General features: G+C 37.8%; 1 protein-coding gene across 1 annotated transcript in view; it reads right to left on the bottom strand.

Annotated features, from left to right (window-relative positions):
- Positions 1 to 17,957, bottom strand: part of LOC131027340 (lanC-like protein GCR2) — a 101,403-nt gene extending 83,446 nt beyond the window's left edge. Inside the window, exon 1 of the mRNA XM_057957368.2 lies at positions 17,548 to 17,957. Within this exon, the coding sequence (XP_057813351.1) occupies positions 17,548 to 17,790 (243 nt within the window). The 5' untranslated portion in view covers positions 17,791 to 17,957. The remainder of the gene's footprint in view (positions 1 to 17,547) is intronic.
- Positions 17,958 to 18,471: the final 514 nt, after the last annotated feature.

The raw sequence follows: 18,471 nt of genomic DNA, 5'->3' as shown, positions 1-18,471 counted from the left end.
ACAAAAACTAAATGACACCACTATCGCTAATATTATCAACAACATGCTATAATATATCTTTATGATGCATTAATGTAATGTCCCCACTTTGAAATAGAATTTAATAGCAAATAAAAATAATAATACTTTCACAAGAATTAAAAAAAATTAAAATTAAAATATAAAAGAATATAATTAAAATTTTAATAAATTAATGAATGGTCAAAAGACGTGGACTGAAAAGTTGTGACTCCCTTAAAGAAGAGATATAAAAGGAAGAAGAGTACCTCATTTGAAAGGGGATAATTTTGGGAATTAGAAGTGCAGATCTGACTTAAAGGTTGTGTCCCTTTCAAAGGACAAAAATAAAGAAGAGTTGCACTCTTTCAAAGGGTGCTAATGGTGAAAGGGTGTGTCTTGTTGGTTGATAATTTTGTACACCTGGGAAGATGTGTGAAATTGTGGTTTCAACCACAGCATGTGAGTTAAAAATTCTCCTAATTTAAGGGAAGGCTCCCCCTTCTCTACTTTTACTAACTACACACTAATCTAACTTGGGTGGGACAACATCCTTTTCTCTTTTTTCAGAAAGGATGATATTCTTTTCTCTTCCTAGAAAAGAAAATTGCACACACAATCAAATCCAAAAGCAATGAGTGAATAAAAGAAATAGCGGTTAAGAAAACAAATGTAGCAGTTTAAAGAACTTTAATAATGACAAAAATGCTTATACAAAAAGGAAGTAAAGTTTATGTGAAAGCTCAAAGTCTTTTGTCACTTCCTCGATACAAGAAAATAGAAACAAGGCTCAAAGTCTTTACTTTCCACTATCCTATCTACCTTTCCAGAATAGTAAAACAAGAACAACGTACAACATGTAATAGCACAAAGTCTGCAAATATGGTGCACCTCTGAACTACTTCAAATGGGAACAACTACAAGCACAAAGTCTTGCAACTCCTCTCAATTTTGAACACTTAACTATACTAATTTAACCCTCATTATTTGCAGTAAAAAGTCTGCAAGAAATCAAGTTAAAGCTCAATTCAACAACCTCGTTATAATCTCAAGCAAATGCAGAAAAATATGCCACTATGACACAAGAACACGATGGATATAAGGATATGACTTCAAAACAAAATCTGAAACTCAAAACCTTCTTGTTATTACTTGAGAAAACAATTTACAAGTATGAAGCACAAAGTCTTTATGACTGTAAATTTCTGCAGAGTTTTCTTGCTTGCTGAAAAAGAAAAAAAAATTACAAAGAGCACACTCCAATATATATAGGAGAGGAGCTGAGAGAAAAAAGTGGGAGAAGTCCAACTAACTAAGACCTTTTCCACAATCTCTATAACTATGACTTATTTCAAATTACAGTCCTATTAGTATCCAACTTGTAATTTGTTTACATGTAATTACAAGTTACAAGAATGCAAGTAATGTGACTACTTCCAATTACAATTTTTGACATTACACATAATTTGTCAAAACTAAATTACAAATGCATAATTGAAGCTAATCAAAATATCCAAGACACAACTCTATTTACACATCCTTTGTCTAAGAGGTCTTCATGCTGCTACAAGATGTTGGAACTTACAGTATTTGAGATCGGTAAGGTATCTATTCAGGAGCAGCAACTTGTATCATTTGACCATGAATGGTAATGACAGTGACCTCATGAAGATCAACCACTAAACCTGAAGATATTTAACATTCTTTGTTGGCCACTGTGATAGTGAAAATCATTGCTTTTTACCACAAAGCGCTGCTACCATGCATTGTAACAATGCATTCCTCTGCTGGATTACTTCTTCATTTGTCATGTTCTCTCTTATCATGGCAAGAAAATATTCCCAATGGCGAGAATAGAACTGTCATCCCTGATTTTAGATAGGACTTGACTTAGCCACTGTTTTCTGCTTCATGGTTCATGTTATTTTGATACTCTTTGTGCATATGATAGCTCTTTTCATTTAATGTTATCAACATATGACAGCACTAGCTTTTGCTTACTGTCTTTAAATGTATTAAGACCTCTTGCAATCGGGTCTCTAGGACCCAATTGCAAGCAAAGGAAACTTGCAATTTGAAGACAAAGGGTTGCATGCTTGCAATCGGGTTTAATGCAAAGACAATAAAAAGACTTGCAATCGGGTCTTGGAACTCCCATTGGAAGTTGCAAGAAACTTACTTGTAATGACACCAAAAAGTTCCTACTTGCAATGGCAGCAAAAAGTTCCTACTTGTAGTGACTAACTTGAAACCCGAAATTGCATAGAAAGCTAGGAAAATGAAGGCAAAAACCAACCAAAAATTGGACAACGGTGACAAACACACCCCCTAATGATTTGACATTAACAAATATGAGTTTTAAACCTCGTAAAACATGCCTTAGAAAAGGAAAACTATGAATTTTAAAGAAAAATTCATAGGAGTTGTCATTTTTTTGAAAGTTCAAAAATTGAGCCATGTCTCTTGCCAAAGGGCATCCATAATAAAGAGGTGTGACCTCTCCCTCACATTGAGAGATATAAAGTAAAGGAATCAAAAGCATCCAATGACATGACCATCGATCAGATCAGATCAGATCAGAATTGTTATTAAGTTACAGGAATTGGCAGCCTCCTAGTAGGGGGCATTAGACTAGCAATACTCATAGATCATAATATTGATGCCACACAGAAACATACACATCGTAGAGGATATTCATGATTCCACTAAGCAAGGGGAACCATATGCATCGATCATATATGAAGGCAATCCAAATTGATATCATCATTATGCAAAAGCAACATTCATTATGAATAGAAAAGGGATTAATTAGACATGAATAGATGATTATATTAATCATGAAGTAAAAACCAACGATTTACTAATCTATCGATTAGTTATTCAATAAATGATTAATTATTATACTTAATCATGCAAAGGCAATGATTAGGAGTAAAGGTGAGATTTGTATGATTAACAATTGCTCATGGAAAGGTGCATAGCCCAATTTGTCTAAGTAATGAAAAGATGCGATTAAGGGAAGGACGCATCTATTCTCAAGTAAGAGGTGCAACCATTCGTTATCCTAAGATATTAAAAGAGGATCGATCTCATTCCAATCAGCATCACTGACATTGTTTATTTACATACTTATCCATATTTGGATCACTCATTTGAGCAGACACTTTATTGGCAAACTCGATTGCACACATTTAAAAACAATAATCAAGAACAGCACCATAACTATTGCATACTTCCAAAGTATAATCAGAAACAGCAATCCTATCATCATAACTATATGCGATTGGGGAGAAAGCTTACAGCACAATTTATATTGTCATATCAAGAAGAGCAAAGTTAACCCCATAATTGCGGATCAGGATATAACTATATAGCAGATGAATAAAGGATTTTTTAGAGTCTTTGATTGGAAAGAAGTCTCTTGCAATTGATTTGTGAGTCGATAGTCCCTAATTCTAAAGAATTTACATAAGGGGACATCACAATTGGCATTATTAAATCCTATCAAATTTCCCATACCGACAACTACCTCACTCAACTACATACAAGAATAACTCCCAACTACTTTTTTATTTACTAAACTAATCTTATGTATATTCTAACCTACTAATGTAATATTAATTCTAATAGTAGTACCAAAAATTTGTTATGTCTACCTCCGCATGCTTGTCCTTGTTTCGTCCTATACCTTCAAGAAAAAGATGTGAACCTAAGTTTTTTGTGGCACAAAAACATTCTGCATACAGCTGCTACTTGGTGAAGTGGATGAGCTGCAAATTTGTAGACCACATGAGAAGCCCACAATTTTTGTCACTATATCTTCCTCTAATTCTCACACCATATTGGGATTCTTTACTAGTGCAATTGTTGTGTCTCCTTGCCTTCTCTAATCTTTTCAACTCAATGAAAGATGGGGCCACATTTATCTACCTCTCAACCTCCAATTGAACATTCCAGCATAGTTAGACATCATGGTCAACGATTCGTGCAAGGTGGTATTTAAGGCAATTGATGCCTCCACTCGCTTTAACACACAATAGCTGCAAATGACCACTCCTACAATCAACCTTGGTACAACATGCTTCCAAGCAAGTGCCTTTTTCACCATGGCTTCCACTTCCTAATGCCATGTGGACGCACTTGCAAACGCTAACGTTGAAAAAATAAGATGAAAAATTTAATCATTGTAAATCATATAGCATTAACAAAATAAAAAAATTGCAAAACTGAGGCTTTAAAATTTTAAATAAAGTGATTATTTTAAAAGCTAGAAAACATAAAATAATTCAGATGGAATTGACATGAAACAAATCTGAAAGTGGGACCTTTACATTATCCAAGAAATGCATAAGAGATCAGAAATCTAATGTCAAAATCCCAATTCCAACAAATTGAAAAATGTGAAAGCTAGATAAACACTTCTCATTCTTCCAATTTGGTAGGATATTGAGAGGGCACCTCCCATTACAAGATACAATCCCTCAAAAGACTCTTTAGATCAAGAGAATCCGATTCAATGAATCATTTTTTCTTGAATTCATTAAGTATCAAAACCCAATTACAAAATCAATTACCTACTTATTATTTGCATATTAATAAAGGCCTAGAATAAACCAAGTTCATTGCATAGAGGTAGGATTCCAATGGGCTTCTTAGAGGAGTGGTAAGGCACCATGGCTACCATAATGCAATCTAAGGTTCAAAATCATTCAGACAAGCTCTTTGAGCTATAATACCACCCATCCATGTAACTTTGCCACAATGGAGGCATGTCCCCAAATGGAATTGGGGTACTAATCTCTAGTAATCTTAGTGAAAAATTAAAACTATATGGAAATAAAAAAAATGATTTACCAACCCAAATTGTCCACTGTTATATTAATAAACAGTAGGAAAAAACCAATTGCATTGTATGGAAGTGGAAGTTCAACAAGCTTCACCACACGGTATAGGCAAAGTAATAGTGTAGTAAAGGTTGAGGCTCAAAACGCACCTAATATTGACATATTAGTAAAATTTTGGATCATCATGAAACTGAGTTACTTTATGATTGTAGGAGTCCAAAAAGCTCAAAATCCGTCTACTTTTAGTTTATTAATAAAACCATAATTATAAGGAGACTTGTACATTGACTCTTGGTACTTGTCTCTCATACCAAAAATGTGTCCCTATCTTGGAGAACCATATTGTGAGGTCAACAAACATTGGGAGACTTCACACGAAGTTTCTTTACATCTCTATACATCTCCTAGAAGTGTCCCTTGAAAATTGGTAAACTTCCTAGAGAGATTTCTTAGATATATAATATAAATTAAACAATTTTTTCCTTAAGTGCTAATATGTGGTTTACAAAAGCTACAAGACCTAAATAAATACACCAATAGACTTCTAATTTTCTATTTTATGCATTAAAATTTAAAAGTTATTTATAGCAAAAAAATTCTTATCAAATCCTATGGAGGTAATTGTACAGACAAAAACAATAATAAGGTTTAGATGTGTGAATGTGTTGAAATTCTATCAATTGATTGAAAATATAGTTATCTCTAAGGACCATTGTACCATGTTTTTAAATGATGGCATTCCCCCTAGTCTTTGTCTGCCATCTCAAGTGATTATGCTTTAAAATAATTTTTTATATTGTGATGTTGTTTTTAAATATCAATATGATCATCAAAGTGTCGTAGATCAATTGATTAGGATGATGTATGTTCCTTGAATACATCATCCACTAAGGTTCAAATCCCTAGAGGTGCAATCGGACCAGGTTCAACCCCTAGATGACTTTGGCAAACTAGTTCCTTCTATGCAAGGCAACATAGCCAAATAACAACTTCTAATTTAGATGCATGCTCTTTCATCATATTGTAATCCACTTAATATAATGGCAACAATGCCAATATCAATGTAATCCAGTTGTTTCCATCAAAATAAAAATATCGATACAATCAATCTTTGCTTTCATTAACATCAATTTCAATACTTTAAAGTGATGATTTTTATTTAGTTTTAAGAATTTTAATATTTTACATTCTTTAATGTTTTTGATATTAAAAGCAGTAAAACAAGGGTGTTGTCCCTATAACATCCACAATCCGAAGGCGTCCAAAAACAACAGCCAAACTACAGCAACCAACTAGTAACAACTAGTGTCACAGCAATTCGAAGGCAGTAAACATAACCAACCAAAGTCTAGAACATCAGCTAACATAAAACATACTATAATAACCTAATAAGTTTATCTAAGGAGCCAAGCTCCAATAAACAAAAACAACAAAAAAGAAGGCCCATATAGCACTAAGCATTAGTAGACTTCTAAACACCATGGTCTGCTTGCAGCAGGACATTGTTCCAATCCTCAGTCAGGAACTTAAAACGCTCCTTGCGAATGCCATCCTCGCCTGCAGCATCGCCAAGCACCTTGTCCTGCATTAAGAAAAGTGAAGTCGCTGAACTACGCATAACCCTAAGGCTGAATCTGCATATGCTGCCCATCTTTAATTCCAACTCAAGGATTTTGTCCTTCAACCTCGCAATTCATCCCCCATTTCCTTCAGTTGTTGTCAGCCCTCTAACATCCTGTGCAACTCTCACCCGCGACATTCATCTTCACATTCTCCTCCATGGCAACCTCTTCCAATCTTTCATCCCCAATTGGATTCCCCTATTCAACCCAGCTATTATTAACCAACTTCTCTGGGTTCTCATCCAAATTCTCCCCACCACCATCAGCATTTCCCTAATCCTCTTTTTCGTCATACTCCTTCCCCTATCTCCCTTCCTCTTCTGAGCCATAATCAACAAGCTTGAATCTTTTACCGTTCCCAAAATCACAAGAGGTCAGTCTGTTTGACCTTCTTCTACCTTCATTCCTACTGCTCTCCCTTTCATCCTCTTCCTCCTTCCTTGACTCTTCTAAAATAGTAATCTTCTTACGGCTCATGTTCTTTCCTTTCTTCTTGCTTGTTGAGGGCTTTTGGGCACATCAATTTTTGTAATTACCACTGAGGTGGAGGGAGCTCTAGGGGAAGCAATGAAAGCAGCCTCAGGTTGTTGAATGCAATGTTTGGTCCAAGTACTAGGTGCACCAATTAACAAGGAGAAAGCACTCAAGGCAGGGGCCTCCATAACGAATACAGTTTATAAATCAAGCCCTGATGCAAAGGCACAGGCTTTTTGCCTTGGTTTTTGGGGTCGGGCTTCTTTGACAGAGTGTTCCAAGGAGTGAAACGGATAGAAGGGGAAAGAGATGGTGTCATGGTTCCTAAAACGATTCAGAAGTGCATATGGTGCACCTAGTACTTGGACCAAACATTGCATTCCAGAGTGAAATATTTCATAATCATCAAACATATCGTTTTCTAGTGGCCAAGAAGCTCCTCTCTTGCATATCCACCTTGTAGCTTCACAAAGGCTTCATTCCCACGAAAGAACTGGTTAAAACATTCACTATTTGCCAAATGACTAATTATCTTCCACTTCTTGCCTTACATGGAGAGGTCAGTCACTTGCGCAATTGCTTCCTCATTGACTTAAAACAAAATTGTTGGTGTAAATAATTATTCATCTTGGATATTATTACACTATACTTAAGTTTACTTAGGAAATGCATTTCATAGTAGTTTGGGTATGAGACACTTGGGTGTTTGTGCCACATTGGGATAGTGTGTGTAGGAGAATTTCCACCTTTCATGGTGTGATCTTGTTACTACTCTATCATGTCCACTTATTGTGGAGTGATAATTCCACCTTCGATGGGTATTCCACCTCATGTGGAATAATATATTATTTCTCCTACCTACCCACACCTATTTCCTACCTACCCTTGTTTCTTATTGAGCCACATGTCATGTTTGTGTGCTCACATATCCATATTGCCTTGCCTATATAAGCAGGCTCATCTACATTGTTTGTACGAACAATCATTGAACGATTGATGATCCAATTGATCACATTTTGCATCTTGATAGAATACAGTTTATTCCTATCATCTATTTTGTTCTCTCTTATTTGTGCTTTCCATTGCCTCTAGATTTTGGCAAAATCTCACAAAAATTCCTCCAACAATGACTCTCCTATTATCCCAGGAGGTAGCAAATTGCATCGACAATTCTTCATCAAACCCTTGCATCAGTTCAAGGTACCCATCAACCCCTCCTTCCCTACAAATGTGCTATACAATTCTACATTCTTGAACTCATCCAACTTATCGAGCTCAGTACGCACATGGTCTCCCCCCATTCTGTGAGTAGTATGAAAGTTTCACAAAAAAACAAGAGACACGCAAGAGAAATTTGTGAATGTCTTTCCAAAAATATCATAGTATATGTGGAGCCAAGTCTTGTGTAGGCTGTCGAAATCATAAATGCACTTGTATCTTCCCGTAACCCTCACATGTGCCAGCAGCACAACATGCAACAAGAAGTGATAGCGGAATTGAAGTCCGTAGGCTTTCTTTCCCTAGGGATTAACTTGTCATCATTACTCCAATTCCCACACGGCTCGCTACAATGATGCCAGAACATCATATCATAGCAAAATAAAGGACACAAAAGGTGGGCCCCACTCCACATTAGTGTAAAAGGGTTGCCAATTCCAGCATGATTGTACCACCTCTGCCTAGAAGTCCACCTCAGTTGATTCAACATCATCCAAAGCGCACTCCTTTTCATATTCAAATTTTCCCTCCACCTAAATTCAAACTTGCAACCCCTATCCCAAATTGATAGGTGTTGCAGAAGCCAATTCCCCAAGAGATGGAAGTTACCCATTAGACTCCACTACCAGAGACTCTCCATGCAGTAGTATCTGAACATTATTGGGGAGGGCATCCTTCCTCCTTCAACATCTCCATCCTTCAATTTGGAAGCCTAGCACCACCAAGGCATCTGCAACCATATTGCCCTCCCTATAGACATGACCAATTTCAAAGTGCTCTAACCCCAGCAAAAACTTGTGAATGTCTCTAATTATCCCTTCAATGGAATAGTTAGTCTTACTTAATCCCTTAACCACATGAATGATGAGTTTGGAATCACCTTTGATGACTAAGGTCTTCAATCCAATTGAGAGAGCAACTCTAAGTCCCCAAAGTAAGGCCATCCCTTCAGCTTGGTTAAAAGTAAAACCCTTCAAGTTCCCAGAGTAAGCTCCACCAATTCCCTCGTATGCATTCTTAGAACTCCTCACACAACCACCTCCCCCATGGACTGTCTCGCAACACCATCACAATTCAACTTATACCACCCCAACTTAGGTGGGCACCATCTAGTATTCCTTCTCAACATCCTTTTCAAATTATCAAATTTGGCATAAGAGGAAGGTAGGCCCCAGCTCTTAGCAATTTTGTCATCAAATAATGAGGGAGGAAAGGATGGACAAGGGCAAGAGATGGCAAAGAGGTTTTCCAAAAGGAGCTTAGAAAAAGTTTTGAAAAACCACCTTAAAAGGATTTTCAAGATCACGGAAAATCCTATTGTTTCTCTCTTTCCAAATGCTCCAGCCAAGATGGGGCGGGATCAATCTCCATAGCTGTTTAATTAGGGGGTTGTGAGAGGGCCCACGCCAGTCTATTAGAAATTGTTGGAGGTTCCTATTCATAACCTAAGGAAAATCTAGCTTTGCAGCACCAAGTCCCAAAGAGTTTTAGTGAAGGTGCAATGGACTAAAAGGTGGGAAGGGCTTTCCTCATCACGTTTGCATAAGACACGGCAGTTCAGGAATTGAAATCCTCTTCTAGATAAATTATCTTGGGTAAGGATCTTGTTGTGTAGGGCAGTCCATCAAAAGAAGTTAATCTTAGGAATTAGCTCCTGGTTTTAGAATTTCCCCCAACACCCCAAGGAATTGTTTTCCTTTAGGAAAGAGAGATAAACAGACTTAACAGTAAACTCACCCCCAGGGTTCCACCTCCATATGAATTTATCTTCTCTTTGGAAAAGGGGGATTCTGGTTTGTTTCAACAAATTCTATAGCTCTTGAGCCACATGCAACAAGAGAGGTTGAAAATGGCAACATAGTGAGATGTCCCTCCAAGATTTAGAAGGGGAGATATAGTCCAAGACTCGATGTCCAAATAATTCCTTAGCATCATCGCAAATGCTCCTGAAGGAATGGTGCAGAACTAATGGTTTCCCCCAACCAAGTATTCTCCCTAGAATGAATATTGTCCCCATTCCCAATCAGCCACAACAAGCCTGATTGGATTATGTTTCTACATTTGAGAACATTATTCCAAATCTTAAAGCCACTAGGGAGCCCTTGAGTTGGAAGAACTCTATAAAACTTCTCTTGGCTAAGATACTTAGCAAACATCATTCTGCACCAATCTGCTTTATGAAGGGCCAGCTTCCAACCAATTTTTGCCATGAGCGCTCTGTTAAGCAAAGGAATTTTCCCGATCCCCAAGCCTCCCATAGATTTAAGACAACAGACCTTGTCCCAACTAACCAGGGCCATTCTTTTCTTTTCCTCCATGCCTATCAATAAGAGAGTCTTCTAAATACTTTCAAGTTTTTCTGCCATGGAACCCGAAATCTCAAACAAGGAGAGGAAATAGACAGGGATGCCTTGTAAGGAGGCAGCAAGGAGTTGAAGTTTTCTCGCACTGCTTAGAAGCTTGCCCTTCCAACCAGCCAGCTTCCTTTGGATTCTTTCTAGGATTGTGTTCCAGAAGGTATTTGAGACCTCTTTAACCATGAGGGGGGCAACCCCAAGTAGATCCCCGAAAGAACCGCACTCTGGCAACCTAGAATAGCCCTAATTTTATCCTACGATTTCACCGAAGTGTTGAAAAAATAAATACTACTTTCATTGTAGTTAATATGCTACCTTGAGGCTTCTGCATACTGGTTAAGAAAGTTTTTTCGCTCCCTTGCTTCCACAACAAAAGCCGCACCAAACAAGATGGTATCATCAACAAATTGCTGCAGAACAGCTAGCAGTAGAGAGAAACTAGGCTTAACCCCTTGAAGTTTTCCTTTGCTAATAAGATTTAGAAAATTTCGACCAGAATCTAGGAGATAAGGGATCCCCTTGCCGAATACCTCTAGTTGCTCCAAAAGATCCCCTAAGAACTCCATTAACCAACACTGCATACCTCACAGTAGTAACACACTCCCTGATTAAACCAATTAACTTGTTCCCAAAGCCAAGTTTCATTAGGACTTTAAAAAGAAAATCCTAGTTAACTCTGTCATAAGCCTTAGAGATGCCAAGCTTAAGAACCATCCCCGATTGGCGACTCCTACCCATAGAATGAATAACTTCATGTGTGGTAACCACAATATCAAGAATCTGTCTCCCTAGAACAAATCCCTTTTGGTTGCAATTGATGAAACCATCTAGAAAAGGCTTAATTCTATTCACTAAACTTTTGGAAAAAAATCTTATAAACAAATAGGTCTAAAGTTTGTAAGCCTTAGGGATTATTGAATTTTAGGGACTAGAGCAATAAAAATGATGTTCAGTCTTTTCAGCAATTTACCAATTTTGAAGAAATCCTTAGCAGCCATGGTCACATCAAACCCCACAATGTCCCAAAACTCCTGGAAAAAAGACGGGGGGAAACCATCAGGTGTTGGGGCTTTATAAGCCCCCATAGAGAAAGCAGCACTTCTAACCTCCTCATCAGTGACTAGGGCCATTAGCAACGCATTGTCAGCCTCATCCAAAGTTGTGGGAAGACAGTTGAGAAGTTGGTCCTCCAAAAGCAAGTTCTTGACCCTACTCACATCTCTAAAAGTATTAAAAAAGTAATTAGATGCCATGATACCCAACTAGGTATCATCCTTAATTTCTTGATCTAACTCATCCCTAAGGCTTAGGATCATATTCCTCCTTCATGTTTACTTGTTGATTTATGAAAGAAAGCCAAATTTCTATCACCATCTCTCAGCCACTGGATTCTGGACTTTTATTTCTAGTAGATTTCCTCTTGCTTCAGATTTTCCTTCCCTTAGTTCATCCTCATTCCTATGGATAGATTCTGAGAAGTTCCCATGTTCCATTCTCTCCTAAATAGTGGTCAGTCTTGCATTAATCTCTTTTTCTTAGTGAAAATATTACCAAACGTGAACTCATTCCATCCCTTCACATTTTTCCTTATCAAGTCAAGCTTCTAAGCAATTCTATACATTGGAGTTCCCTGAAATGGGGTGCTCCGCCATTCACTAATACAATCTCTGAGTTTTGAATGCGTTGTCCACATAATTTCATAACAGAAAGGAATTCTTCCACTGACAGGTCTGTCAAACCATTCCAAAAGAATAGGGTTGTGATCTAAAACTATCTGGGAGAGAGCATGAAGAGAGGCATTGTATCCAAAATCCCAGTTAGCCGAGACCAAAAATCTATCCAACCTAACCTAGATAAGGTAACTCCCCTTCCTATGATTGGACTAGGTGAACAGCTGCCCCCTCAAATCAACATCCAACAAACCATTTTTACTGATGAAGTCTACCAGGTCAGCCATACTATCTGAATAATCCATCAAGCCTCCACATTTCTCAAAAGGAAACAGGAGAAAATTGAAGTCACCCGCCACCATCCAATGGGAATCCTGATCCCAACTCATCAAATTGGAGATCTCGTCCCAAAGAACCAAACGACCAATCCGGTTATTGGGCGCATAAACATTAACAAGATGTCAGGAGTTAGCTTGAGAAGTAAACTTTATAGACAAGGAACTAGCAGAAGAAGAAATAAAAGAGCCAACCAGTTTCATGGGATCCCACATGGTGACCACACACCCCGAGGCACCATTCACATTACTAATAAGGAAAGAGGAACCCGACCAAATATTTCCAGCAATATTACTAAAAGAGCTGTCTATTATCTTAACTTCTTGAAGTAGCAAAATATCAATCCTTTTTTCAAGAATGCAATCCCTGAGGGCCAACTGTTTTTGGGAGTTGTTTAAGCCCCTCATATTCCATGATAGGAATTTCATTTTTTTATTCTAGTTGAAGAATCAAGGGCCCTCTGCCTTCCACTGTCAATTTCCCTTGCTACTTCTTTATGTCTAGAGGCTCTCTGAGAAGGTCATCCCGTCTTCACTTCCAGCCCCACATCTATCTTCTTATTCCTTGTTTTCCCTTTCTGAGTCACCCAACCTTCATCACTAGCTTGGGCACATCCACTAGAGGAAGCACCAGGTGAGGAGAAGGTTCGCACCACATTTGAGGGTGGGGGAGAACCAGAGGTCATGTTCTCACCCGATTTACATGTACCCGAAGTAATCGAAGTTGGGACGTCAATCGCAACAACATAGGTGGGCAGGGTAGACAAGGAGGTAATCTCCCCCTCCTCAAGGGGTCCTGAGACCACCGCACAATTCAATGCACCCATCAAAGTGACATTAGGAGGCAACGGGATCTCAACCTCCAACTGGGAACCATTTTGTGGAGAAGAACATTATAAATCCACCTGAGAAGACTTGTTGGGAGTTTCCATCATCTTGAGGAGCCCTTCAATAAAAGGGTACTCCTCACTATCATCCTCCGCGTCAACCCCATCTAGAGTCTCATCAACCGCTTCAAGCTCAACAAATGTACATATTTCCTTCTATTTGAGAGGGTTTTCAGGGGGGCCTTACAGTCAGAGATTAGATGTCCAGGCTTATAACATTTTTGACAATAAACTGTGGCATTCTCATAAACAATTGCCTGGGTCCAGCTTCCCAACTTAAATTGCAAAGTAATAAAATTGGGGAGATTCTTTTATACGGTAACCAAGACACAAAAACGAGCAAACACTAACCTAGATCTTAGTCTGGTCACCTAATCTGTTGACACAAAATGTCCAAAAGTGTTGCCAATCCACCGGAAAATATATTCATCCCAGAACTCAAGAGGGAGCCCTAGCAAATGGACCTACACAGGAGCAGCCTTGTTCAAATCCATTGCAAGATCAAAACAAGGTTCCATCTACAAAGAGAGAGATGGTGTTTTCCGTTGGCCCAGTAACCATTGCCACTAAGTCCTCCTCCCCTATAAATTTAAATAAGAGAGCACTAGGCATAGCACTAATTGAAATGCTTCCCTTCAGCTTCCATTTTAAAGACACCCATTTCCTTACCATGTCAATAGTTGGTCTAAAAGAAAAAAAATTCCCAACCAAAGTGCCTTTCATTGAAGAGACAGCTCGGTCCACCACCAAATCCGATAGCACAATAGCAAGACCATCCTCATTCTACAAGCACTTTGGTACTATATTGATGTCCACTTGATTTTTTGCCTCGCTAACAAGCGCATTCTTCCACCCATTGAGATGTGCGTTCTCCTTTGGATTCAATTTTTTTGGATTTGTCGTCTCCAGCTTTTTGGAGTTATCAATACTATTATTACCATCCAAATTGGGGATGGTAGAGCTTTTAGGCAAAGAAGCAGAAGCAGCCAAAGTGGGACCATCAAGGCACTTCAGTGGCGTCCATAAGGGAATCCTTCAAAATGGACACACCAACAACATCTAGAGGAGGATCCGCAAGTGGGAGACCATGGCCCCCACCCTCCATAGGCTCCATGTGCAAAGATCAGAAGGTTGAAATTTGAAAAAGTTTGAGCAGGAAGCTACAAAGCTTTCGTCAGACTGTTAAGAGAAGTTGATTCTTTAATGTTGCATATCCATTGTATCATTATTATTTTCTAAATTTAGATAGTTTAAAATAAAAAACTGTCTCCACCATTTGAAAATGGCATACAAGTACCTATCCCTATTTCACATTCTATTTCTAGTACCAATCCCCATCTCCTAGAGACTAAGATAAAATCTTTAAAGAAAATCAAGTTAATTGCATGAAAGCAGTGTTGGCATTTGCATGAAGATTGCATTAATGATATGTGATGTTGTCATTGATGTCAATTGAACCAATAATGGTATTTATGATATTGTCTTGTAACTGGTAGGAAGAGCTTTATGGAAGATGTTGTAAACCGGTATATAAGTATGTGAGTTGAACCGGTAACCGGTGTATAAGGTTAAACCCTTTCTATGCAATGTAACCGATAAACCCTACCAGTTGTTTTTGTTAAACCCTAACCGATTAAGTTTGTTGAAATGGTTATGTTGGTTTATTATCTGATGTTGAGCGGTAATGATAGTGACACATGTGGTCATTGTATGAAGATAAGTTCAGATTGTTTTGGCGCATTTGTTTGATTGTCTAGGGAATGAGCAAAGTGGATTGCATCTAATGCAAAGCGCATGATGAGTTACAAGTCCGATGAAGCGGTGATCATGGAGCGGTTGGAATTTTCTTGAAGAATGTGTATAGATTGCTATGTAAATCCAACGGTCACACTTGAACCGATTTGTTTGTAATCTCTATGAGAGAATTAGGTTTTTGTTGTGTCACCGACCTAATTGATTTGTATTTAAGGACGATGAAGTTGTTTTGTAAAAGGTGTTGGCAGAAATCAGTTGAGTGTGTGGTTGCCTAACCGGAGAATGGATCTGCAATTTGTGTAAAGGCAAATTGAAGCTTAAAAGGATCTGATCAAGCAAATGTAGTGCTATTCAGACAGATCAAGAAAAACCTGTTGTCTTCTAACAATTACAGCAGAATTGAAATCCCCTAACCGGGTAAGCTCTAACAAGCTTGGTTACTTCTTAAATCCTCTAATAAGGTGGTCCATTAGCTTGGATTCTCAAATCCTCTACCGAGGTTAATCCTAACAGGGTATTTGCTTTTTATCAAGGCATTTGTAAATCCCTTAACCAGGTGATTCCTAACAGGACAGTTCTTAACAGGACTTATTGTAAAAGCTTTAACAGGCTTGGCTCCTAACAGGGCGAACTTCAAAAGAGTTCATATAGCTATCTTGTGAGTCTCATCTCACCGTGGTTTTTACCTATTTGGGTTTTCCACGTATAAACATTTGTGTCATGTGGTGAATGTTTTTGTGGTTATGATCTTATTTGTTGATTTGATTAACTACTTAACTATTCTGATAAGGCATGATAACTGGAAGCATTGAGAGATGGAGTGTGTTGATATATGATTAAGCATTTGGATGTTTACAAGATTAAAGTTGTTTACTGTTAAGTTGCTATAACAATCAACCGGTATTCTTATGAGTATTGATCTTGACAGTGATATTTTATTGATAAGTTTACTTTGTGTGATTGAGTTTGAGTTTGGGAAGTTTGCATCAGTTTTTCAATATACTGATTCACCCCCCCCCCCCCCTGTCTCAGTAATCTACCGGATACTTATCCTTTCATCATACCATCAAGTAGAAGTCCAACGAGATTCATTAAGTGGCATAGAAAGAGCAATTAGAACTAATGAAGGCTAAGGCTCAAAACCCATCTACTATTGGCATTTAGATAATCTTAGAAGAAACTAGGTATATTGTATAAAAGTAACAAAATCCATCAAGTGGCATAGACAAAGCAACTACTATAGCAAAGGCAGAGGCTTAGCATATTAACGTTTCCAGCCCCTAAACCGGGGGTGGGGCCTAAATAAAATCTTAGAAGACACCGAATCAATTGTATAGAAATAGGAATTCAACACCCTTTGTCAAGTTGTAAAGGCAGATTAACTCCATTATATGGGAGGCCGAGGGTTAAATTCCATCTACTTTTGGCATATTAATATGAGATCTTAGAAGAAACTAAGTTTATTTTATGAAACTAGGAGTCCAACAAGTTTCATCAAGTGGTATAGGCAGAGCATTTATTATAAAGCACATCTTTCATCTTAAGGTGCCTTATAAAAATGCCCATGGTCTGCTGGTAAAGTTGAATGGTTCTTAATGAGCCCACCAGGGATCAAGTCTTGCTGAGTGCAAGGCTCCGACATCACAAGGGCTAAGGTCGGGATGGTGCCCGGCAGAATTTGAATGAATAAATACCCCTCAGTTCTTGGCTCTTAGACAAAGAGATTTCAGCCCAAGGCTCGTGCTCCTATATCGGAAAGCCAAAACGACTTTATGGATGAAAAATCCTCCATTAAAAAAAAAAGAATAAAGGTAAAAGTTCAAAACCCTTGGAACAAGCTTTTCATGCTGAAAGGCTCTGTTCGTCTAGACTATCTTAGCAAATAAGAAAAGAAAATGTACAGTTAAAGGCCAATTCCTGGGGTAACCTTGCCGAAGCTTAACAGCCCACATACATATCCAGGGATCCTGGCAAAGAAATGTGGATGGTGAACGCAAAGATACAAAACTCACTAGGCAAGCCCCCTGTCAAAATATCAGTTAGTCTCCTCTATCTTAGAAATACAGACACAGAAATTTAACAACATTCAGGAGGCAAAAGTAGTCTACCGGATCATAAGAATAAACAGCATTGCAGGAGAAATGAGAAACTACATAAAGACTAAACAAAGGGAAATACAAGTTGAGTCTGAGTAGCAATTGTCTGAAGTTTAATGCTCCTAATATTAATTTTGATCAGAAGTTCCCTTACTTCCTCAATTATAATTTTTTACACAGGGGAAGCACAGGGAATGCTCGAGTTCCAGACCCTTTGGAGAAGCTACCCTGATTGAAAGGACAATTATCTCCAGGTATTTTTGGGTTTCGAAAAAAATATTTTTTAACATACCTCGTCTTTGAGAGTTGAAGCGGCTTGAAGAAACTTTTTGGCGGCCAAATCGTAAGGCAAGCGCAATAAATTCAACACTTGGTCATCTCCATCTTTAGCTGCTACCGATTCTTCTTCATCTTCTTGAACAAAATCGGGCATCGTGTTCGAAAAATATCGCTCAGCCATTGAATTTTTCAAATGAAGTTTCCTATTGCTGTTGTTTTTCTTGAGAAATCTACAGAGCAGGCGACGCCAGTCCATTCACTCTATAAAATGCCTTGAATCTATCATGGTAAATTCCCTGACAGATGTTTAGAGAAATTTGTGAGTGCGTGGGCGTGTCCAAGATTTGAATTTCTTAAAGTTTTCCATTTTATCATTTTTTATTTCGCGATTTAATATAAGTCAGTAGGCTAGAAATCCGCACATATCCTGGTGCTCCTTCTAGGTGTCTCCAAAACATTACAACATTAGAAGTTTCGTTTGTTTGTTTTTCTCTTTTTATTAACTACCTTGGTTTACTTATTATGTCTTGCTTTTTTAATGGAGCTCTATTTGAGTTTTTGAGTTATTTATGTCACACTAATTTTTAAAGTAATAATTTTTTAGCTTTTTTTAAAAATTTATTGTGGCATTCTTTAAGGTGTAATGTATGTAGGTGATCTTGTTCTTTTTAAATGATCTTGTTTTTTCATATTTTTGTAATTATAGTTCTCAAAGCTAAAGGATTGACAGTAACTATTAATGGCATTACTTTTGCTTAATTATCTCTAAATATTTGTTTCCTGAAATTGTTTCATGAGTTACATTCCTTGAAACACTTCCAGATGTTATTCTCCGTATTCCTTAATTTGATAATGATAAAGTCGTTATTTGTTGTGGCCCTTCGCTTGTATGTTCATCTTTGTTGGTTTTCAAACTCTAGGCTTGGGACTTTGTTGT

This window comes from Cryptomeria japonica, chromosome 3 (genome assembly GCF_030272615.1).
Source record: "Cryptomeria japonica chromosome 3, Sugi_1.0, whole genome shotgun sequence".
NCBI classification, from domain to species: domain Eukaryota; kingdom Viridiplantae; phylum Streptophyta; class Pinopsida; order Cupressales; family Cupressaceae; genus Cryptomeria; species Cryptomeria japonica.
Note: the sequence above shows the minus strand (reverse complement) of the source record. Positions and strands in the feature narration are given on the sequence as shown.